General features: G+C 40.5%; 1 protein-coding gene across 9 annotated transcripts in view; it reads right to left on the bottom strand.

Moving 5' to 3' along the window:
• The window catches only part of CADPS (calcium dependent secretion activator), a 483,558-nt gene that overhangs the window by 53,182 nt on the left and 404,444 nt on the right, over positions 1–25,932 (bottom strand). For all 9 annotated transcript variants that reach the window (XM_023200558.2, XM_023200583.2, XM_023200569.2 and 6 more), the window contains 3 exons: positions 25,312–25,459; positions 17,013–17,087; positions 16,041–16,124 (listed from right to left, as the gene is read on the bottom strand). In XM_023200558.2, the coding sequence (XP_023056326.1) occupies positions 16,041–16,124; positions 17,013–17,087; positions 25,312–25,459 (307 nt within the window). The remainder of the gene's footprint in view (positions 1–16,040; positions 16,125–17,012; positions 17,088–25,311; positions 25,460–25,932) is intronic.

Below are 25,932 nucleotides of genomic sequence, written 5' to 3'. Positions count from 1 at the left end.
ACAGTTGAAGAAACTGAGGCTTAAAGAGATAAGCAACTTGGCCTGAAGGCGCACAACTAATAAGTTACAGCTTTGGACCTCCCATTCCCTAAGCTGCCTATTATCCTATTATTCAGTTTTTTTTTTAAAAAAACTATCAAACCACTTTTATTAACCAGTTATATTTAAGTCTTATTTTTTTCTTGTTTATGTAGATGTAACCTTAAATAGCTTCTCCAAAAAAAAAAAAAAAAATGTATGAGGGACTTGAATACATTTGAGTCAATGCAGAAAGTCCAAAATAGTTACTCTGGCCTGAATGTCCCAGCTAATTACCTCGACCCTCCACCTCACTTAGCCAGTGTAGACAGGCTTAATGGTTTCTCTATTGAGCTCTTCCATTATTTTTCAGGTGCCCAAGGTAATCTTTTCATTGAACACTCACCATTCTGGGATTTTCACAATGCTGATGACTAAGGGATTTTCTTCTGCCTGGCCCTAAAAAGGGGACCTGAGTTAATCATTGTGCAGCTTTGATAGGGAGCGCGGCAGGGGCTTAAACCACTTCTCTTGCTTCATTAGGGGAAAAAGCAACCCAGGTGCAGACCACGAGGACCTCGGGGTTTGATACTATTAAATCAATGCACAGACAAAAAAAAAAGTGGATTAGGCCCTTTTTGCAAACAGAAATCTGGCGGGTAAGACTCAAAGATGGAAGAAGAAAGAAGTCTGAACAGATACCACTGCATTAGTGACTGCCCAAGCGCCCCATGGTCTCTCAAAAAAAAAAAAAAAAAAAAGGAAAAAAAACAAGGAAATGATTTATTCTCTGCATGAGCTGACTCCACCCCTGCCTGTTTGACTTCACAAGAGCTTTGAGTTAATTTTCTTGTCCTTTGCCTAGAAACTGCAGACCACACCACCATTTCAAAGGGCTAGCAAAATTTACTTCATTGTTTGGCCTTTGACATTTCTGCTGCAAGGTTAATGATGCTACTTTGCTCCCTTTTCCACTTCCCTAACTCAAGCAATTTAGAAATGTAGATTTTTTTGCATCAAGGCAATTCAGTATGTAAAAATGTTACTCAGTACCATCCCTAAAATCATTTCATCTGTTGGTTTGATTTTTCATCATCTCTCACCAGCCTCATATCTAGACTGTAGGTGCTCTCTCTCCTTAGTGTCTACACTGCCTGGCATATAGTAGTGGCTCAATAAAAATATGGCTCAATAAAAATATGTTGAATGAATGAACTTTAGAGAATGGCAGTCTTTACTCAGTACCCAGGGTAGAGGTTAGAGGTTTCTAGCACTTTCTTACGGTAGGTATTTGCGCTGTAGCACTCTTATAGGATGACTAAGAAAGTACCACTAGGCACGATCAGTTCAAAAGGAACTGGTATTTGGTGCCTGTATAAGAAGAGCTTAAAGGGTCTCTTGTTTTGGTACACCCTAATTAGTGCAACATACAAAGTAAGGGCTTGGGATCAGCAGACAGATGTTTGATCTGGCATCTGGTTTCATCACCCACTAGCTGTGGGCCAGGTAACTAACCTTTCTAAGCATCAGCTTACTTTTTGGAAAATAGAGATAATGATAATAACAACAGTAGTTCCTCCTTATAGGGTGGTTGTGTGGATTATTAATCTTTAAAAAGGTGAGTTTCTCAAGTGCTTACCACAGGTGGAATTCTATTCTAAGCATTTTCCCTGTATTAATTCATTTACTTCATGTAAAGGGCTAAAGGAGCTAATACATGTAAACATCTTTGCATAGAGCCTGGCACACAGTATGTGTTTAATTAGTGTTGGCTATTATTTTTATACTCCTTTTCCCTCCACCTCCCAAGGGTGGTGACTGGTCAGGTTTCAGTGCACTGGCTGGGCTGTGTTCCCCTAGTGGTTGGGGTCATTAAACTTTACATATCTGAAACTTGGGTGTGCTGCTTCTGTTTCGAGGTTAGAATGCTTCAGGTAAGAGCGTGTGACTTATCCTGCAGTAAGAGTCCTGACTATTCTACTTCCTCTCCTCTTTACTGGCTATGTTCCAGGTGTGCTGTAGACCTCTCTGATTCTATTTCTCGCTGGCTTATCAGGCCTACCCTCATAAAAAGAGATCCCTGGAGACCACTACGGGTCTGTGGAGTTCTCTGCATTGGAATGTAGACCTGAAGTCCAGTTCACATTGTGATAGTTTGTTTCCAAAGATGCTTGCCATCAATTCTTTTGCTTTCCGTAGGCACATGCTCTTCCCTCACTGAGAAATGGAGTCTATTCCTCCATCTGCCTGGAGTCTGGGCTGGTCTGCAACTGCTTTGACCAAGAGGATATAATGGAGGTGGTGCCATGCCAATTCTGAGCCTAGTCTTGAAGAGGTCTGGCAGCTTCTGCTTCCTCAGTCTTGAAAGCCAGCTGCCATGTAAGTGTCACTACCCTGAGACTACCATGCTGCAAGAAACCCAAGCCACATGGAGAAGCCCAGGAGGCTGAGATCCTATTTAGAGAGAAAAAAGCCACATGGAGAGACACCAAGTTATCAGACATTCAGCCCCAGCCCAGCCTATTCATAGGGAAGTGGTTAAGAGCATAGACTCAATCTGGACTGCGTGGGGCCATATTCCATTAGGTTGCTGCAAAAGTAATCGGGGTTTTTGCCATTACTTTCAATAGCTCTGCCGCTTACTTGACAAGTTACCTAACCTTTCTATGCCTCATTTTCCTCATCTGTAAAATGAGGATAATTGTATTGTTCATAAGGTTGTTGAGTTATTGACTGAGTTTTTAGAACAGTCCCTGGGCATAGTAAGAACCATGTGCCAGCAATCATTGTCATTTCTGCTGGAAAATCAGGTTGTTCTAGTGAATTGTACATGTATATTAAGGTTGGTCTGACCCTACATGTGTGGCTCCCTAAATTTAAATAAATTAAAAGAAAATACAACTGAAATTCAATGTTTTAGTTGCATTAGTCACAGTTGAGAGTACTTGAGAGCTACATGTGGCTAGTGACAACTATTTTGGACAGCTCAGATACGGAATATTGTCATCATTTTAGACAGTTCTATTGGACAGTGCTGGTCTAGACACAAGGGATACTCATAAATATAGGCTATTGCATTTTTAAGTGATATGAGTTAAGAATGCCTATGTTAGAAAATGAAATTGGAGGATGAAGCAGGAGAAGAAAAAAGATATGGGTGTCATAGTCTCATTTCGTGGGTGAAACAGGGAATAAAGGTGGATGGGTACAGCTTAAAGTTATAATGGTACCAAGACAGGAAGAACAATACTGGTATAACTGTAACAGGAGGAGAGTGGAGGAGAAGTGGGTGATGTAAAGTGAGCTGAAGCTCTGTTACAGTAGGGAGTCAAATAATCATTAAGATTGACCAATCAGGAAATGACTACAAAGGCTAGGTGCAGTGGTTCATGCTTATAAGCCTAGCACTCGGGGAGGCTGAGGCAGGAGGATTGCTTGAAACCAGGAGTTCAAGACCAGCCTGGGCAACATAGGAAGACCTCTACAAAACAAACAAACAAACAAAATTAGCCAGGCATGGTGGTGTGAACCTATATTCCCAGTTACTCAGGAGGCTGAGGCAGGAGGATCACTTGAGCCCAGGAGTTCCATGCTGTGGTGAGCTGTGATCGTGCCACTGCACTCCAGCCTGGGAGACAGAGTGAGACCCTATCTCCAAATAATAACAATAAAAAAAAAAAATAATAACAGTACTTAGCACTCCAGGGGTTAAAAAATTGTTAAAAAGTTTCCTTTTGAAGGAAGGGATTGAGAGCAGAAAGGAGTAGAACAGAGAACCGTGTCTTTTTTTAAAAAAATTATGAATGTTTCTGTATCGTTTTATTTTAACCATGTGCCGATATGACTTTCATTAAAAATCATTGAAAAAAGGAACAAAAGTGATAGAATTTTCAATTTTCAATTCTAGTGGAGACAGGGATTTTGCAGGAAGAATGTATCTTTCACAGGGTAACTTTCTCAAGGTGTTTGGTTGATGAAATCATGGTTTAGGGATATGTCCTCTATAAAGGCAAAACCAAAACCTAACAGAACCAACCCTCAATACATAATCTGGATGCTCTAAGTGCATCTTGGGAAGATGAATAAATTTTAAGTGCCAACTGAGGGACCGACTGCTTGGGTGAGACAGAATGTGTGAGTGGGCGGATGTACTGGGACTGCGTGTGCGGGTGAGCAGTTGAGCAAACCTCAGTGGCTTCTGCCTGGGGCCAAGTGACAATTACAGTGAAAGCCCCTTCCAATACTTTCTGAGGACTGGAGAAAAACACAACCCTTGAAGTGTATCTGGAATCATAGCATGACGGATTCCCAGGGCTCTGTCACCAGAGGGCCTAAAATGTCTTCTTTGCTTACGGAACGTCAATACTGTGCTGGGCCAGTTGGGAGCCACTACTTCCATCTGAGCACTGGGTCAAATGCTACACAGACGCACATACATCACGAGGCCATTGTCCCTTGTTTCCTTTTTTAAGAAGGCCAGAGTTTATAAATGCCATTTTTACAGAGGTGGAAACTGTGACACCAAAAATCTCTCATGGGTAGCTCACCAGATATCCATTGCTTGAAAAATGATCACTGGCTTTCAAAATTTGATTCCCATTTGAAAGAAAAGAGTTAAAGTTTGAGATGTTTAAAAAATAAGGTTTCTCTAAGTTGCCTGTAAATGGATCCAGTGTTAATAACATTTCAGACAATGGAAAAGAGAATACTGACCAAGTCTTGACTCTTACTCCTACTTTCTCAGTTAGTGTCTATGTGACCTTGGGAAAAGCAATGAACTACTCAGATTTCTCATGAACAATACAGAAATATTTAATAACTGATAGTCATATGTAAAATCATGAATGCATTTACCAATGATTGAACACCTAATTTACAGTGTCCTATTCACATCTTCTAAGAACTTGTCTCCTCCCTTTACAAATGAGGAAACTGGGCTCAGAGAGGTTAAGTTGCTGTCTTCAGGGCACACAGTCAAGAAGTAGCAGAGCTAGGATTTGAACCCTAGTGGGTGGACCTGACTTCAAAGGATTCCCTACTGTATCAGGTTGTCCTTACACTGCCTTTTCACAAGACAATTTAACAAAGTGTGAAGGGAAAAGTCCTACCATGACTGTGGAAGTATTTTGAACAACAAAATGTATTACAATATTCACCGACCACAAAAAAGACCTCATATATATAACTGTAACCATCAAGGATAATATTCTGAAATGACCTCTGTGAACCACTGTAGAGCTTCACAGGGGGCCATGGGAAGGTGGGAGACAGCCCAGGCTTTCCTACAAAGCATCCTTAGGTAAGAACATGAAAACTGAGTTGCAGGGCTACTGGTTGATTGCACGGCTTCTGTGCATGTTCATAAATATTGATTGTGATTAAACTATTATCATAGTAATGAGGGTAGTAATGCCTCCTACAGCCCATCCCACCACACTCCTCAAAGTCCCTACCTTTTATTAAACAAAGGGCTGCTGGCACTGCTGGGGAGTTGGGCAAAAGGCAAGGAAATGATCTCTATTAAGCAAACGCATTCTATTCCATGCTCCGATTAGGAGCCGCAGCCTCATTAACGATGAGAATTGTTCTCATCTCCTGTTGTTCAGGGTACTGTGCTCCGAGACTAGATCCAGGAAGTGTATGTTCTCATCTCCCCCCAACCCCCACCCCCTGGGGCTTCCGAACAGATGCCTGATTGAAGTAGACCTGTTTTCCCTTCCAGTTTTCCTTTTCCTCATTTCTGTCCCAATCCCTTATTCCCAGAGACGATTTTTCCAAGGCCGAAGGGTTCCTTCAGATCCATCCTCTTAACACTGCTGATACTTAACAATGGTTGCATGCTTCCTCTTTGCCTAGCACAAGGTTAAGCAATTTATCAGGAATTCACTCTCACAATGGTGGGCATGAAATTCTCATCACTTACGAATGAGGAAACTGAGGCTTGGAGAGGTTAACCGACTTCTTAAAAGATCCACAACTAGTGACATTATGGAGCTGGTATTTGAAACACGGTTCCCTTGGACTCCAGGGTTTGCCCTCCTAATGGCCACATTGTATGCTTTTCCATTTCGTTGATTTTTGTGACATGATCTTGTTTTAAGAGAAACTTGGAAGTGCAAATTGGAAAGTTCTAATTTTGTAAAATCTCCAAGCAGACATGTAAGCTTATTTGACTTTTCCTGCAGGCTGCTTTAGCCTGAATTTGAAGGTATAAATTATGTCACTGCTGCCAATGACAACTTATCTATCATAGCCTAGGTTGTAACACAGTGGTTTGGTTTCTCTCTCTTTCTTTCTTTTTTTTTTTTTTTTTGTTTTCATTTTCTCAGGTAAAGAGTGAGGAAAACAAGCAATCCCAGAGAGGATTTTTGCAAGGCTCAAGGGATGAGTTAACAGGTCTGAGTTCTACTAAACTAGCTGTGCAAGTCATTCTCCTTCTCTGGTCTCAGTTTCCGCAACTGCAAAATGGAGTGGCTAGAAAGTATCAGTACTTCCCAGACTTCCAGCATCAATACACCTTCCTGATTTGGCTACAACCCATGAACCATCTGCATTATAGTTACTTATTATTTCTCTTTAAACTAGCTCACTTTAAAAATACTTAATTATAAAGGGAAACGTATTACTACTATAAATGAAAAAGCAATATCACTCTCAATAAGAAAAAAGCCAGGGTGAAAATAAATACAATATAACTAAAATAATGGTAGCAAATTCTGGGTAGACATGGTTGCCTGCTAAAAGTCCTGATCCTGAAGCGTCCCCCTCCTCTGTTACAAATGAAAAATTGAGATTTTTAGAAAGGTGTGAAAGACAAATGAGCACCAGATGGAAACTTTCTTCTTGATATAAGGATAAAGATGAAAAGGGAATTAGAAAAATAATAACCCTCTCACAATGTGATTGGTCTTATTGAATGATGAATTTTTGGAGCATCTAACACCAGCAGCATCTAAGGTCCCACGTGGTACATATCCTACACTTGGGATATACTCAGTGGTATGATAGTTTCTGAAAGGCTCACTCTCTCTTTCCTTTCTCTTTCTCTATATCTCCCTCAAAAAAAAAAAAAAAAAACCCCAATATAATAATATACTGAAATATAAGTAATAGAGTGTTTGCCAATTTCAGTAAAACACTCCTGCTGTGGTCAGTTTTAGGCTACCAGTGTGACATCCCTAACTTTGAACATAGGAAGAGAAAAGGAGAAGTGGCTCTCACCAGCAGGTAGGAGCCAAGCAGACTCTAGCATATCACTGGAAACACTGAACCAGAAAGTCTAGAAAGTTCCTTCTATTGAATGCACTCTAGACAGTAACTTCTAGACAGTAGAGTAAGATTTTTGTTTTAAATCTCTCTCTACCACTCTTAGTTCAGTAATTTACATACAGCAGTGGCTGATTCAGTAACTGATGCTAACATTTGTGCTCAGTGGTAGAACCACACTAATAATTACAATGGTAACAATATCTAACAAGTATCAAATACTTACTCCAATCCACCATTTTCTCATTTAATTCTACCCACACTACATAATGTAGGTCTTATGGTTCCCATTTTACAGATTAGGCAACTAAGGTCAGAGATTAATCGATCTAAGATGATACTTTAGGAAGTAGCAGAACTGGAAAAACAAGAAACCTCAGTGCAGACTGAAATAAACCTGATTCAAACCAAAATGTGCTTGGAGAATGAGATATTCAATTCTAGTTAAGCAAACATTTTGATTAATAAAGAGGTATTTTAGAGACTATGTAAAAATGAAAAATTCTTTTTTTTTTGAGACGGAGTCTCGCTCTGTTGCCCAGGCTGGAGTGCAGTGGCACGATCTCGGCTCACTGCAAGCTCTGCCTCCTGGGTTCACACCATTCTCCTGCCTCAGCCTCCCTAGTAGCTGGGACTACAGGCGCCCGCCACCAGGCCTGGCTAATTTTGTGTGTGTGTGTGTGTGTGCTTTTTTTTTTTAGTAGAGAGGGGGTTTCATCATGTTAGCCAGGATGGTCTCGATCTCCTGACCTTGTAAACTGCCTGTCTTGGCCTCCCAAAGTGCTGGGATTACAGGCGTGAGCCACTGTGTCCGGCCGAAAAATTCTTTTAGCGTTAAAATAAAACACAAAATGCTAAAACAAACAAACAAACAACAAAAAAAAAACAAAAAACTAAACATAATGGAAAATGTCTTTGATGAATCAAATTTTTGCATGCAAGAATGTGCTAAAATATAAGTCACAAGGGTTTTGGTTGACCTTGTCATGGATAATAGTTTGGACAGCTTACAGGAGAAATGATTGGTATGCTAAGACTGAACTGGTAAGAAAATGGAACCAACCCAAATGTCTATCAGTGATAGACCGGATAAAGCAAATGTGACACATACACACAATTGAATACTACACAGCCATAAAAAAGGGTGAGTCCGTGTCCTTTGCAGGGACATGGATGAAGCTGGAAACCATCATTCTCAGCAAACTAACACAAGAACAGAAAACCAAACACCGCATGTTCTTACTCATAAGTGGGAGGTGAACAATGAGAACACATGGACACAGGGAGGGGAACATCACACACCAGGGCCTGTTGCAGGGTGGGGGGCTAGGGGAGGCATAGCATTAGAAGAATTACCTAATGTAGATGACGGGTTGATGGGTGCAGCAAACCACCATGGCACATGTATACCTATGCAACAAGCCTGCACGTTCTGTACATGTATCCCATAACTTAAAGTATAATTTTAAAAAATAAAAATAAAAAAAGCACCAGGGTCATGTAAACTTTCTTACACTTTTGAGTAATTTGACAGTAAGGCTAAGAATGGCTATTTATGGAGCACCTACTTACTATATACCAGGTATTATGAAAGGCCTACTGTTTATCTCTTATTAGCCTAGTGGCTCTCTGAAGCAGCTATCAGCATTCCCACTCTAAAGATGAAGAACCCAAGGCTGAGAAACGGTCAATAGCCTGCCTATGTTTCTGTTAGTCTGGGCTTCACAGTCACACCTTTATCTTAATCACTCTCTAACTTTCTGGTGATAAGCTTCCCACTGCATGTGATTTGGAGGTCAGCATAGAATCTATAGTTAATTTCATGACATCTATTTCCTGTTTGAAGCCATGTACCTATTCATTAGGTATTTCTTTTTTTCTGTTTCTTTTTTGAGATGGAGTCTGGCTCTGCCGCCCAGGCTGGAGTGAAGTGGCGCGATTTCGGCTCACTACAACCTCCGCCTCCTGAGTTCAAGTGATTCTCCGGGCTCAGCCTCTCAAGCAATTGGGATTACAGGCACCTGTCACCATGCCTGGCTAATTTTTGTATTTTCAGTAGAGATGGAGTTTCACCATGTTGGCCAGGCTGGTCTCAAATTCCTGACCTCAGGTGATCCGCCCATCTCTTCCTCCCAAAGTGCTGGGAAATACCCACATTCATTAGGTATTTCTTTTGTAGCTAGCATTTCTGTGACCTGGTCACTTAGACCACACAGTCTGGAGAAAATACTGTGTCTGTCTTACGTTTGTTTTGAATGATATCCAGCTGTTCACTACACGGTATTAAGTGAAATGGTTAACTTCGGATACTCATCTTTTCTCTTCTGTAAAGCTTCTGAAGGGTTGCTTCAGACAGCAAGTGTGTTAATTGTTAACTCCATTTTCATGGCATCAACTGGAAATAAGGATGTCCTACTAGGCAATAAAATGATCTGTCACAGACCCCAAAGGGGATGTCAAATTCTGAAACACTAGGGAGTGGCTGATGAAAGAAATTGACAGAAGATATGGCAGATCAGTGTTTTAGAGTTCTCTAACTTTAAAGTGCAGCGTTTTTTGGTTGGCCCATATGAACAAAATACTTTAGAAGAAATAAATGGTGACTTCCATTGGAAGGTGGCCCTCAGCTCCAACATCAGAAGACCAATAAGCCCAACTGGCTTATAACAGGGAGTTGGTCTCTCTGTGACCTGCCTTAATTTCTCCAGCTGAATTGATTTTGGTAAATTCCCTGCTCAAAACCCTTAAAGTCTATACCATAGGCAAGCCCCTTCATGATCAGGCTCCTGCACTGATTGCTCTTTAACTCCATCTCTGCCATTTCTCTCCTTCTGGCCTGGCCTTTCCCTGAGTCACAAGGAACTTCTAGTTCCTAAATGTACTAGACCTTCCCTTTTACCTCCAGGTCTTTGTATCTTGGAATACTCTTTGTTCTCTCCTTTGCCAAGCAAAACTCTACTTATTCTTTAGGTCTCGGCTCAAATGTCATTTCCTTCAATGGTCTCTCAGATGATGTTGGGTTCCTTTGGGCCATAGTTGCACTGCACTGGTTACTCTCTCTTTCTGAGTAATCACCATGCTTGTAAATTACTTGTTGAGAATATGTATCTCCCTCATGCAAATGTCCAATAAACAGTATTTTATGTCTTATTCATCGCTAACCCCCCAGTGTCTAGCACATAGTAGGCACATCATAAACAGGTATAGAATGAAGGACTAATGTGAAATGAATGATTATCTGGACAGCACAAAGGAAGTGGGGAATTTTGAATGTCTGTTACTGCAGTATTACGGTAAAATAGCTGGCTGTTGAGTAAAATCTTTATAAATTATTTTTGCTGGTAATATATGAAAAATAGACGACTCTTTTTCTTAGAAGTGGTATCAGCTAGTGGATAGTTTCTGGAAAAGCCACTAATTGACTTCACCTACAGATTTCTGTGTATCTGTGGGGAATAACATTTTTTTAATAATAAAGGAGCAATTTAGGGTAGAGTCTTAATAGCTATGTGACTTTGACAAATCACTCAACATCACTTATCTATAAAATGCGGATGATAATTAAATCAGTTGCATAGAGTAATTGTGAGGATCAAATGAGAAAATGCATCACATAGTATGTGTTCAATAAATGCCAGCTACTACTACCACAGTTGATGCTTCTGTCCAAGGCAGACACCTCCACTCTGAAATGTAGAAGCCAATTGACTTAAAAATTACATGTATTTGGCAGTGAATAATCTGGTGATGTTACCCTCTGGAGGGTAAACCAAAACCTCTGTCTGCATCACTCATCATCAACCTACACTGTAAAAAGCCGTCCTGCCCTGGACATTCCCTGAAGCCAAAGCATAAGTGAAATGCCATCAGAGAAAATACTAACAAACTCTGAGGGATATTCACCCCATTCTAGAATTCAGATTGCCTCTTAACTAAAATGTTCTGTGAACAGAAGTGAATTTCATTGATCCAGTTCCGGCTTTAGACGCAGGTGGCATTCTCGTTCTAAGGCATGGCATCAAGAGCTCCGCACAAAAGCAGTCGATGCTACTGATTTACACAAACTCCAACTCTTCTCACTAATGCTAGTGGGGAGAAACATATCTGTTTTGTTTCATTTCCAGGTGGCAAGACAATAAAAATGCTGGTAAAAGGAAAACAGGGTGAGTGAGGACAACTTAAGACAAAGAAGACTGGACATACGGTAGGTTTCAGGCTCCTGAGAGCCCTAAGATGTGTTTTATTCTTCCTGTTGTGAGTGGCTTCCATGTTGTGTTGTGACTACCTCAAATGGATTTGTTTGATCGGAGGAGGATGTCTGAATTCTAAGGAACTTCAGAGGACTTGATATAAAGTTCAGACAGAACTTAATAAAGGTTCTGTCTGCTTTGAGGTGGGGCCTGGGCTACTCCTACATCTTTATTCTTCTGCAGGGGCCCCAGGGTTCAGTGAAGGAAGAATTCACGTGAGCCAGGGGGGCGGGGTGGGGGGTGCTTAACCTTTCTGAGCCTCAGTTTCAACATCTGCAGAAGAGTGTTGGAATGGGATTGTTCTGAGGATTCAGCAGGAAAAATACATTTAAAGCAGGTAGCTTTGTGCCAGGCACTTAGCAAATGTTTAAGGAATAGGAGCTGTAGCTCTTATAGTTATTTTAGACTTCTGAATTCATCTAATATAACCATCGTCATATTACACTGAAGGAAATTAAAAGCCAAGATGTGGTCCCTTGTTCCAGGTCACACAGCTCCTTGGTAAGGGGCCGAGCTGGGTTACCATCCCAGTTCTCCCTACCCTGTGCTGTCTTTTTTACTGTACCCCATGGACTCTCACGACTCATTAGCTCAGCTGAGCTCTTCAGTATATCATAGTTCTCAAGCTTTCCACCTTTGCCCTCTGCAGTCAAGTCTCCGCCCCCAACATTCACTTAATCCCTAAACCATGTTTATGTGACCTCTAAAATATCCTGCAAAAACGCCTCCTGCTTTCCTGCCTCCTGGCTAATGCAGCTGCTATTCTGTCCAGAAGATTCTCCCCCCTCTTCTGTATCCATCGCTGACTCCTTCAAGCTTGAGAGCTCAAGTCTCTCATGTCATCTGCAGAGAGACTTGCCTGAGCATCCTGGCTGAAGTCATATCACCTCCCCACTTTCTCTTGCTCTTCAGTTTATGTCCTGTGGAAATGCTCCCACTGGATAATTTTCTTTCATTTTTAATTGCCTGTCTCCTTTACTAAATGTAAGTTCCCAAAAGGGCCGAGAACACACCTTTCTGGCCTATTGCTGTGTCCCTGGCACCTAGCACAGCACATGACACATAGGTGCTCAGTAAACAGAAGTTGAGTAAATGAATGAACGAATCCCAGAACCAGCATATTTGTTAACACTTGCAGAGGACAGAGGAAAGCATTGTCATTTTCTGTGGCAGGAACATGGGTACCTGCTTGCCCCTCTTCTTGGCCTCCTAAAAGAACAACAAGTGGCTACCCACAAGACAGGGACCCTTCCAAACAGGCATCCCACGCAAAAGCACATCTTGCAGTCAAGGGAAATGGGCAGATAGTTGCTAATTGCGTCTTCCAACTGGGCTGATCTTTCAAAAGTTCGAAAGGCGCCTGCCTCCATAAATCCCAGGCTGCTACTGCTGCTGAAGCTGGTGAGGGAGGAGAGGAGGGTGCGCTTGGGCGCCTCTCGGGCTGGCACGAAGAAGCCACATCTCATCCTCCCTCCTCCCCCCAGCTCCTCTCCAAGAGAGGAAGCAATGCAGATGGAGACGAGAAATAAATATTCCTGCCTGCTCCGTGCCACTGCAGACGTTTTCCAAAATGTCTGGCTTGGACCATGAAACAAGCCCACCCAGGAAAGGAGGCGCTCAGCGGGAGAAAGAGGGGGAAAGGGTGGCATATTTGTCGATGCTCGTCAGCTTTCTGGGGGGCAGAGCACATGGCTCATCCTTGGCAGGCCTGCTGAGGTGGGGACGTGGTAAGTGCACAGTAATACTTGAAGAATTGAATCAGAAACGGGAGCGGAGTTAAGGAGCTCATGCCAGAGCGTCGGCACCATCTCTATGCCTCTGCACAGGGTCCTAGGACTCACAGCTGGTTCTTTCACAGGTTTCAAGCTCTTTGCACAATATACCTGCTGCCTCTGCTCAACCCTTTTACTTCCACTCGACTCCTGGGGAATTAACGCAATTGGGCTGATGGAAGCCTTCAAAGGCCATTTGGAATTTGGGCAGGAACTCAGAATCCATGTGTGGAGATATTCCTGCCACCTATAAACACAGTTCACTTTCTCTAATACTGGAATATTGGCAGGAGATGAGAACACGGGCTGCAAATGATAAGTGGGTGCTTTTGGCCTGGGGTGGCCAAGTGTGTGGGAGAAGTGTCACTAAGGAGGGAAGTTACAGGCCCAGCAACAGGCACCGAAGTGTTCTGCATTACACTGCCTTTGCTAGGCATGCTGTGAGGCTGCAAAATGTCTCTGAAAAGGGAGATGAGAGGATGGGAATTTCAGTTTGAACACTTCTGCATAGGATGCTCTGGGTGTCCTGTCTCTAACCCTCCTGTGAGACTCCCTGATGCCCTGTTCTTGATATCACTGCTCCTGGACCACCTTCCCATAGTCCTCTTGGTAGGCCAGTAATTAGGGTGGGGCCCTTGGTGGATTGAATTCTGCTCAGTAAAGAGCAGAGGAGCTTTCCTGGGTTTTACAGGTTCAAGTCCAGTGCAACAAAAACAGTTGCTCAAAATGAAGACGCAAAGAAAGCAGTATCTTCTGTGGGTGTCAGGGAAACATTTCCCAGAAATGTTGCATTGAATTCTGTTTCTTTTCACCATTTCCAGGACTTCACTTAGGAAAGAAACACTGTCTAATATTTCCCACTCATGTGCCCTGAATCCTTCTTTATGAATCTTCCCCTCTCATTTGCCCATCTGCCTTCCAGTGCCAGGCAATTGCCAGCTGAATCCCACTCTCTCCAGGAAGCCATTCAGTGGTGGGGGAAAGCTGGCAGGACACAATGGTTCCTGTCCCCACTCCGCCCATTGCTGTGTGACCTTAGACAAATCACTCCCCTCTCTGGGCCTTGGCTGCTTTGTTTGTCAAAGGATTGGGTTGGATAGGTTTCCTTTCAGCTGTGACATATTATAGGAGGTTCTATAGAGTGAAATTAGATGGAATTCCTACCGTCGTCATCCCCTTCCCACCTCACCTTTGCCAGTAAAGCTCCAGGGATGGGGGCCATCACACCTCTGGGATTGAATTCAATCCTTATACCTGGGAAGGTCAGAACTGCATATCAGAAGAAACTGTTTTAAATGTTTTCTGTCTGTATTTCCCTTAGTTCCCCAAAATATTAATGTATGGGTTGGGGAAAGATCAAAGTAGGGTATATTTGGAAAGAAGTTGTGTGCATGTATGTTTGCATTTTATAATACTTATATTAGTTACTTTTAAAAAATAATAGTTGCCATTTATTGAAATCTATTATGAGCTAGGCCTATGCTAAGCTCTTTCACCTACATCACTATCTTCATGATAGCTCATTAGGGAAGATATTATCTGTCCCGCACTCCCTTACAAATGAGAAAACTGAAGTTCCAAGGGGATGAGACACTTGCTAAAGATCACACAGCTGTTAACATTGGCAATGGGATTCGAGCCTGGCTGTGTTGGATTCTAAGGACGACAATGTGCTATCCACTACCCTGTGCTGGGCCTTGCCTTGGCATTCAATCACTATCTGAAAGATTCTTCATATAGTGAGAATGTTTTAAAGACCCATAGGCAGTGGGTCCTAAATTGATTCCCTTTCCTATGGTGTTGTCAGAGGAAAACAGCTAGTTTCAGAGCCAGCAGGAACCTGCTGTCAGAAATGGCAGGGAGCATGCAGCTGTGGTGCCTGCCTAGCATCAGGAAGAGTGGGAGAACTGGGCCCCTGAAGCAGCCCATTTATAGCAACCATCTCCACTGATCATTTATCCATAGAAAATAAGGCTGGTTTCCGCCCAGCCTTAGCTACCTCATTTTTATGCCCTTGCCCAATTCTGGCACAAAATCAGAGCCTCTTGGAATTTGCAGATAATGAGATCATATGTTCCAGAAATTGTAAACTTAAATGGCTCCCAAGCCCAGGTAGGTATGTGAATGAGTGAAACAGCCAGGAGGGAGTTATAGCAAACTAAACACATGTCCAATCTAAGACCCCCAAGACACAGTTCCAGCAGACTTGCTGTGCACCTAGCATGCTATGCAGGCACCCCCAGAAATACAGAATTTTCTGTGAATTCTCCTGATTTTTAAATGTAGGCAATTCAGTTAAGAAGAACGTACTTGACACAGTGAGGACCATATAAAACATATCTGCAGGCCTGTGTGCAGGTCTTCGTTTACAAACTCTAAAATTAATTTTTCTCATTTACAGATGAGGAAACGGTGGCGCACATTAAGTCATTTGCCAGAGCTAGCTAAGGTGGGCTTAGGCAGGCAACTCTTTGGATGCATACATATAGAAAAGTGTGTGTATGTTCATAAAAATACACACATATTGTACATTTAAAAATGATATAGAAATGATGTTGGATTACCTGCTGTTATGAAATGTTTGGCTTTTCACATAGTGTTAATATTATACAATAGTTGACGGTAATTAACACACACACCCATCCCAAAACAAAATGACACAACATAACTCCTCTCCCAAACCAAAACCAAAAATTAAAACAAAAGCCAGGAAAGAAAGAAGCTCTTTACTTACGGTAAATGACAGAAACGAAGAAAACAAAGTCCCTTCATCATATCTGGATAATTTTGCCAGCACTCCTTCCAAGATAGTAACGAACTAGAAAAACAGCAAAAAAGAAAAAAATGTTATTTCAAACTATAATTGTTCACCATAAAGCACATCATTTCCCAACCACATAAAGGCTGGGATCGAGCCCTCCGTTCACTTCTGCAGTCTATTATTTGATTCCCGCCTTCGGAGAAAGGAATAGACTGCCTTTACATAGAAATATTTGACTTATCCGGCTTTCTCTTCATTATTATGTGATTGCAAATATAGAGTGTTACAGAAGTGCAAAGTGACAAAATATTATTGAGTTGCATATAGCATGCGATAATATTAAATGCACTTTTTAAAATCCAAAACTGCGCAAAGCAGTTTCTACGTTACATATTAGCACTACATTTAATCCAATCTATTTTTATTTGTATTTTATCAGTAATTTGGGGGAAACAGAAGTTTAGCACTGGCAAATATAAATGTCTTCCCATTCAGCATTACTTAGTTAAAATTCTATAATTCATGAGGGTGACTGAAATAGCTTTATCTGACTTTTATGTTTTATTATGACTCTCACTGCATGTGAAACTAGAGGAAAAGGGGTTTTCATGATGGCAGAATTCCTTATTACCGTTTAACTTTCTGTATTTAAAAATCTAACTTTGTCAGTGCTGAAAAACAAAACAAACATTTCCTGTATAACCTAGCGCGACGTTTGGGGACAAATTCTTATTAAGTTAACATATGCCACTTCATCAATTTATCTTCACACGGCTCGAGATCATCGGAAAATCATTTAGAGCTGAGGCTGGGTGACGTACAATCTTGTTTCCTGAGAGACGCAAGTATCCAGCTCAACTTTTTAACGTGTTACATTTTAATGGAAACGGAGACATAACAAAGCAGTGTTCACAATGAAACATTTCACCTGAAGCTGGAGGTTACCTTTGCAACCAAGAGTGTTATCATTTCTTTAACAGTTTCTTCAATTAGTTCGTCTATTTTTGAATGGTATTGATGCTAAGAACATAGAAAAACAAATATTAGCATGTTTGGGAGGTGATGGCATTGCATCCGTCAGTAATTTTTAGACAACATAATTTATAAATAAAGCCTGGCCTGCAGACCCAGTTTATTTCCTTAGTCCCAGAAATATCTGTAAGATCCTGACTCCAGTTCTTTGATGGAGAGAAATCTGAAGCTCTTAAAAATATTACCAAGTTCATTGTTCCTCACTTAAGGCTTTCGATGCCTCTAATGTGTGTAGACACATCAACACTTCTACGAATAGCACACATGAATGACTTAATGACCCAGCAGTGTGTTGATTTGGATCTTACAAAGCAAGATACTGTAATAATTTAACACAGGAGATTAAAAATTATCTTTGGAAAACTGCTGGGGGTTGTGGCTTAGGTAGTAGATTCCCTTTCCAAAGGGAATTTGATGAAGACACTGTGACTAATTTTGTAAAAACTGTTCTGAAACCCTCAGGTTCTTTGGGTTAATACCTCAGAACTCCTCGTTTTATCGCCAAGTCTTGACTCAGTGTAAAGGCAAAGTGTCTCTTTCTGAATCCTTGTGGCAAGCCACTCATTTTCTCCATTCATGGATAAGCAGACCCAGTATTCGAGCCTACACCGAGACCACTGCTAAGTTTTTAAATTTCTCTAACTGTGCCTGTCAATTACATTTAAACAGTAATGTGAAAACAAACCCCACACAAATAAAAATCCGCTGTAAATGCCAGGGAAAAAGGAAAAGTGATTTCAACACAAAATATTATATGCCAGCTCCTTGACATTTATTAGATCATTTTAGTATCCATTTGAATTATCCCATATTTCCTTAACAAAAAATAACAATGCAAAACATTGTTATTTGAAAAGGAAAATGCACTTACCCACGTTTTAGCAAACTTTCAGAAGGATGATTAATTAGGAACAGAAAAAAAAGGATCAGTGCAAATAAAAATTAGGACAAAAGGATACATGAGAAAGTAAAAATTAAATAAAATATTCAAAAGTCTATGTAAACATATGGATATAAGCCATAGTAATGTGGTTTAATATTCTGATAACTGGCAATCAGAATTACTGAGCGTGAGCAAAGGGATGCGAATTAGGTAAATCCATTTAGAATCATAGGCAAGGTTTGTTTGTAATTGGAAGACCTGGATAAAGTGTCAGTGTAAAGTTGGCAAGTCATGTTACCTATGAAAATTTAGCTCAGTTTCCTTATCTGTAAAAAACAAACAAAAGAGATAATAATACTATCATCCTGGGCCAATGAGAAGGGACAAACCAGTAAGAAACTCTGATTTTGAAATAGGAACAAAGCCAACCCTGTATAAAGATTTTTAGTGGGTCTACGCTAATATTATTATTTTAAAAACCAGTGCCCGAGCCCCTTCCTGGCAGTCATGCTTTCAGACTCATAAGTCTCTGTTTTGGAGATCAAGTGAGAGTCTAGATGTGAAAATATTTTGTCAACTGTCATTGTGATTCAAATATTATTAGTTATTCAAGTTCATCAAGTAGAAGATAAGGGTAGAGAGAGACAGTCTTATTACTTAGTCATCTCCTCCAGTTTCATTTTAATTGATTAGAGGAAAAACAACACAGCGAATGGGTTGTATGCTGTAGTCCCATTGAATCAGAACCCATGTTGGCTATACTGCTAGATTCAAAAAGGAATTTACTCCTAAGTGGCATAAACCTGAAGCTAAATGCAAAAAAATTATCTGCAGAATTCTTTGCTAGAAACACAAAGAAAGATGTCAGAGCAAAAGAATTCAGGAAAATTGACAGGGCTCCAAATTCATTTTTAGGTCTTGAGATAAGATCCAGAATCACATGCTTACTTTTCCTCCTCATGTGACTGCCTCACTCGTCTAGGTTTTCTTTGCATTGCTATAAATGATTCACATTTATTAATTATGGGAATAAACTAAATCAGAAAAGCTAGCAGTGTGCAAAATAATATGAAATACAAAATGAGGGCCTTCTACCCCAAGCAAAGAAGAACATCATTGAGAAACAAAGCACTCTCTTGAAAACCTGGGCTGAAGTGGCAAATAGAGACAAGAGTAAGTATTCTCCACACATCAACAAAGATTTAGGGTCTTACTCTGAGGAGTTAATGATGTCATTCTTTCTCCCAAGAGGAATGAGGTTTCTCTTCAGGAGCTAGGAACCTCAAACCCTTTCATAAGGAGACATGGTTGAGACATTGTGTCTTATGGAAATATGATAGTTTATGGGAACCTCTTCCCATTTCAATTCTTCCATGCCAAACTTGGCCTTAATGTTTTCTCCAGGCAGTCCCACTATCTCTCCCTTTCACTCCATACAAATATTATCATCTCCATTCCTGTTCTGTTATAATGAATATTTCTTTTTTTCTGCTTATAAAACAAAGTATTTTGATATGATTATTCTGTCTCTTCCTTCCAGGGGAAACTTTAGCAGGTCAATCTCTGTTGGTCTATTTCCTCATTTTTGCAGTGGGGCTAGAATTATAACTTGTGAATACAGACATCAGATTCACTTAACCAAATAATGAAGCAATGCATGGAAACGTGGTTTAGAAACTGAGAAGTGCTATGTGGCAGTATTACTACTACTACTATTATTAATAGATTAACATGGTGGTTGCATGTGTATATATATTTCTCTAAACTCACCTAAAATCTCTATATTTTATTGTATGTAAATTATGCCTCAATTTAAATAAAATCTTCTTTGGGGAAGATAGAGCAGGGTAATAATTACTCTGTTTATCATGTAGCAAAGAGGTAAATATCAAAGCAGCCCCTATTCCTATTCAAGTTATTGCAGAATACGTGAATTCCTTTTGCCAGTTTTCCATGATACATGAGACTTACTGGATTAACTTGCTTTTCTGGAGCAATAGTGAGAACTCTGCTTTCACTCCTTGATCTTTCTTGGGAGATATATTGTTCTGTGCAGATGTGAAGCTCCGTGAAGTGGTATATATATCACTGGGGCATCTTTCAATTATCAAACATTACTACTAGACAATGTTGTTATAAAATCTCTTGCAGTCTGATTGACTATCCAGATATGGTACAAAGAGGGAGCTTTACCATTTTCCAGTCCTCTCTGCTGCCCCCCACCCCCGATTTTTTTTTTTTTTTTTTTTTTTTTGAGATGGAGTCTTGCTCTGTCGCCAGGCTGGAGTGCAGTGGCACTTGACTCACTGCAACCTCCGCCTCCCAGGTTCAAGCAATTCTCCTGCCTCAGCCTCCCAAGTAGCTAGGACTACAGTTGTGCGCCACCACACCCAGCTAATTTTTTTGTATTTTGAGTAGAGACGGGGTTTCACCATGTTGACCAAGATGGTCTCGATCTCTTGACCTCATGATCTGCCCGCCTGGGCCTCCCGAAGTGTTAGGATTACAGGCGTGAGCCACCACGCCTGGCCTCTGCTGGCCTTCTTGGATTAACTTGCCTTATACGCCTAAATTATATCCTGAGGGAACTACTAATATTCAATGGCCTGGGAAGTTTGGTCAGTTCACTTTTGCTTCTGATGGGCTGAGTTGCAAATTCACAATTACTGTGTGAAAATCATTCCACTTGACTTCCTGTGCTACACATTTTGCCTTGTCATAGAACAGATTGTGTGTATGTTGTCTTTCTGTTAGGACCATCTGACCTTGGAAATGAGATGAAAACACACTAGACCAAGTGAGAAACTATTTAATACACAATTTCCCTTCTATTGGTACTTCACAAATTTTAATGAAAAAAATAAATATTTAAGATGGAAAACTATGATTAACAAATGTTCCAGCAGCTGCCTTTAGATGTGATATTACCCAATGATGAAATCCAGGATGTGATCTTAAAATTGGAGATTTCATCACCTGGCCAGTATCTAATCTAAAGCAGGTTGAGGGAGTTGGGACCCAGGTGGAGGCTGGTATTAGTAGCTAGGTCTACAATATGGGCTTCATATCTCATACTCAGAAATGCAGACTACATAAAACATTGGACTTTCATCTATTCTTATCCCAGTTCCAGGATGTTTCCAGATATTCTTGTTAAATCTCATTTTAGCAACTCAGCTTTACTTTGGAGATGAATATTCCCATTCTACAAAGTGAGAAAAATCAAGGAGGAAACATTTCCATATGACTTTCCATTGAAGTTCTGATTAAGGTTACAGCCACTGTGCTAGGCCACTTAGAAGAAGTACATATTTACAGACAATTAAGTCAAGCTAGCTTTATTCTCACCTGTTCTCAACCACTTGGCATTCAAAGAAGAGCCTCATTTCCCACAGCTGGTCATTTAAGTGTCTCTGATTCAATTATACTAAGGAAAAATGTCACAATAGCTCTCTCTAGGATGGCTTGGGAAAAAACCAACAGCCTTACAACAAGAATCACAGACTAGGATGCATTATTTAGATGGGCCCTTAATAAAGATATTTAGTCTAGATGTCTGTGTGTGTGTGTGTGTGTGTGTGTGCGCGCACGTGCACTATTTTGGGAGAAACAAGAAATGTTTACAAGCCTCAGTTATTTGTTTTCATTAAAAATATTATGTTGAGTCATATGGGGAGAATACGGGTAGTCTTTTCTACTTTATCAAATAGAACAATGTCTAGAAAGAAATAGACACTGCTGTTTCATGTCAAAAATGTTACTGCAAGTCCAAGACAACTTTCTGATTTTATATCCAGAATTAGGGGACTTTAATACCCAATTTTAACAAACTACATACTTCCCAAAGGTTGTGTGTTGCATGCTATATTCTTCATCCAGCAAATGATGACACATTGTTTGGCAGCTAAGGTATGGAGTCCATGGGATGCCATGTTTAAACCAAAAAGCAACTTATTCTTCTATAAAACCAGACTCCCAGGTCAAACTAAGGTCATTCTACCTTAGCCCAGAAGTGAGTCGTGGTAAAGAAAAACGAAGAGTCCACCATTGTGATAAAAGTCAACTTGTTCTTTCTCATCCTCTGTCTCCAACTGGGGTCTATGGTTTGGTCAAGGAGGTCCCCAGGTCCTCTGAAATTGGGGAGTAATAATATGTGAAAGTATTTTTTCCCCTGAGAAATGGCTCCATACCTTTTTTTGTATTCTCAGCGAAGTTTGTGACAGCAACTCCCCTACTCCCACTACTCTCCCTAAACCCCCAGCTCAAAAAGAAAAAAGCCTAGATTAAAGTGACTTGGTTTGTTTGGAAGAATTGTTTCGCCATCTGACCAGGTACGTGGGAACTTTTGAAACATGGCTATTATTGAATCAAGCTGGAGTGGGACTGCAGAAGCTGCTGAGGAGAAGGCAAGACCAGTCCTGTTGTATCAACCCTTCTGCACTGTGGCCTATCACCATCCTTAGAAAACTCAGTGAAAATGTACATCTCAAGAAGACTTAGGGGGAAATAGATCAACTGGACTTCATTTAATTTAAAAGAAACCTGTTGTGTTTTAAAGGATCCCATCGAGAAGATGAAAAATAAAACCCACAGGATGGGAGAAAATAGTTGCAAATCATATGTATGATAATGGTCTAGTATCCAGAACATATAAAGAACTCTTACAACTCAACAATAAAAAGACAAATAACCCAATTTTTCAAATTGGCAAAAGATTTTGAATAGGTATTTCTTTAAAGAAAATATGCAATGGTCAATAAATACATAAAAAGATGCTAAACATCACTATAAATAAAAAACTACAAGAGATACTTCATACACATAGAGCTAGGATAGCTACAATAAAAAAAAAAAGACAGATAATGAATATTGGCCAAAATGCAGAGAAATCAGGTTTCTCATATAGTGCTGGTGGGAATGTAAAATGGTGCAGCCATTTTGAAAAACAGTTGGAAGTTCCTCAAAAAGCTAAACACAGAGTTACCATGTGACCTCACAACTCTGCTCCTAGGTATGTACCCAAGAGAGTTGAAAACACAGGTCCACATGAAAACTTGTACATGAATGTTCATAGCAGCATTAATCATAATAGAAACAACTCAAATGTCTATCAACTGACAAATGGATAAACAAAATGTGGTATATCCGTACAACGGAGTATATGACTCAGCCTTAACAAGGAGCGACCAATACAGGCTATAGCATGGATGAATCTTGAAAACACTATGCTGAATGAAAGAAGCCAGACACAAAAGGCCACATATTGTATGATTTTGTTTATAAGAAATGTTCAGAACAGGTAAATTCTTAGAGACAGAAAGTATTTTGGTGATTACCTAGGGCTGTGGAGAAGTGGAGGCGAGTGAGAATTAACGGGTACTCAGTTTTTCAGGTGATAAAAATGTCCTAAAATTGACTGTGGTGATGATTGCATAACTTTGTGAATAAACTAAAACTACTAAATGGCACATGTTAAACGGGTGAATTTCATGGGTATGTGAATTATATCTCAATTTAAAAAATAGTAGCTCCAAGGGGAGAAAAATTAAGGAGGAACAGGATCCTGGAAAATACGAACTCAAAGGGATCTCAATGAACTTTTGAGATCACCAAAAACAGGGCCTTTAAAGTGGGCTCTATGAAGCCTAAAAGATTGTTTAAATATTCCAGAGCAGCTCGGGTGGGTGGTGGGCAGTGAAGAGGTACAGAGCAGAGGGCAACCTGGCAGCTTGGACTCTAGGCCCCCTCCTCCCTTCTCCATCCAGAGCAGCTGTACTTTTGTGTTACATGCTGGCCTTCTTGGTTTGGTTTGAAAAACAGATTGTGCCACTAAAAACAGCCTGAATAAAACTAGAATAGTGCTATCATTTTACAGATGAGGAAACTGAGGCCCAAAGAGGTTGAGTAATTTGTCAAACTCCAGCTTTCAGCTCAGCCAGGGGAAGAATCTAGGTTTCTGAACACCGAACCCAGGTCTTCCCCAAGGGGGCCATCTTTCCTACGTGAGTTCTTCCCCTGACGTCAGGTTTACATACTGAGTATCCAGATCAGTGGTTCTCATAGTGTGGTCTCTGGAGCAGCCAGCAGCATCAGCATCGCCAGGGAACTTGTCAGAAATGCCAATCCTTAGACCACACCCCAGACCTATCTGAAACTCTCGGGTGAGACTCACTGATCTGGGTGTTCAGATGCTCTCTGGATGAGTTTAATGTACACTGAATTATGAGAACCACTGCCCCAGATCATTCACACAAGCACATGATGCTGGGACAGAGAACCAAGGGTACCCTGAATTTGACTCCAGTGCCTAGAACATAAACCCCAGGGAAAGGTCCTTGACAAGAAAATCAGTCGGGAACAGAGTTAACCAGGGTGGGGGTGGGGGCTGAGGAAGCTGACTTGTAGGGGAAACAAGGTTGAAGATGATCTTGCCAGGAAGAGAATACCACCAACCCACATTTAAAAATGGAAGGTGCCGAAAGAGAAAATAAATAACGAATAAGGAGCAAATATAATTTAGTAAAAATTCTGAACATGTAAGGCTGGTATCGAAAGATCTGATTTAGGAGCAATTTATGCCAATTGGCAACAACATAGAGTTGCCAGAAATGCTTCTGAATTAATTCTAAATTGGTATATGAATATCTAGCTGGCTTAAGGCCATCAGAGAAAAATGATCATGATAGTCTTTAATCAAGCCCAAGTTGCTGTTTCCTTCTCCTTTACATTTTAAATACTGCTTTGGAATTGCAAACTTAGCAAAGGACTAAACTTTTGGTCAGGAAAGATTCACGATCAATTCAGTCTAAGGAAAATTGAAAGTCTGCAAATTTTTTTTTTTTTTTTTTTGGAAATTCAGAACCTGCTGGCTGGGGATTGGGTAGCAGGGTGATCTAACATTATACATCCTGGAAGTTGTTTGATGCAAGAAAAGGCTCTCTTGCTGTCCAGATGTTCAAAGTGATAAAATGCACTTCAAATGTGAAAATGACTTTCATTCTGGCAAACACAGATCTGTTGGAGACACCAGCCTAATAAATAAGGTCGTCAAACTTCATTTAGCTTAGAGGGAACTTTATGGCCACCCCAACTCCAGCCAAGAATCACTTCCAAGTGACTGACATTCTCATCAGCACATGCCTTAGAAATCTACTTGACAAACAGATACTGAACACTCATCCATGGCTTAATCCACAAATGTTAGAGTGTATTTCTGAAACTAGCAGACTAGGGTAGATGGAAGGAATTTGTGAAGTTTTCTTCTACATGATCAATGAAGAGGGAAAAAAAAAAAATCTGTATTTTTTTTTTTTTTTTTTTTTTTTTTACCTCTTGGCCCATTTCCATGCTGCAAAGTTTTGTTGATTGAGCTTTGGCATCAACCATAACATTAAACATGGTGCATATTGACTGTGGGACTCGAAAATCTGTTGATCGACTGGTTTTTTGCAGCTTAACTTCAAATGCAATCCTGGTTCTATTAAAACAAAGTAGGAAAAGACCAATTCAGCGTTCAGATGGCAGCAGGTGGAGGAGATATTTTCTGAGAGGTCAGTGAAAAAGAAAATTGAAGGCTGTAATCAGTTTCAGTCAACAATGACTTCACATGTGTTCCCTTTTAAATGACTTTCCCAACTAAGGAAGGCCTATTCACGGAGACAGCCATGCACACCCTTCCTTTCTCGGCAGTACACGGAACACCTGTAGCTTGGCGTATTTCTGTCTATAGTTTACATGCTATGGAGAATCTTAATTGCAGGAGAATGAATGAATTCACAAAAACTCGATTATAGCAGTATAGCATATGTAAGTTCTCTCATATTGGCAACTGCCTACCTTGAATTACTTCATTAATAAAACAAAACAAACAAAAAACCAAAGCAGTTTTTAATTTTCAAAACCTCGTGGTGGGGAAAAAAATCTTAAATGACGTTTATTGCTGTGGGTTTT

Source organism: Piliocolobus tephrosceles, chromosome 2 (assembly GCF_002776525.5).
Source record: "Piliocolobus tephrosceles isolate RC106 chromosome 2, ASM277652v3, whole genome shotgun sequence".
NCBI lineage: Eukaryota > Metazoa > Chordata > Mammalia > Primates > Cercopithecidae > Piliocolobus > Piliocolobus tephrosceles.
This window is presented reverse-complemented; position numbering and strand designations above follow the sequence as displayed.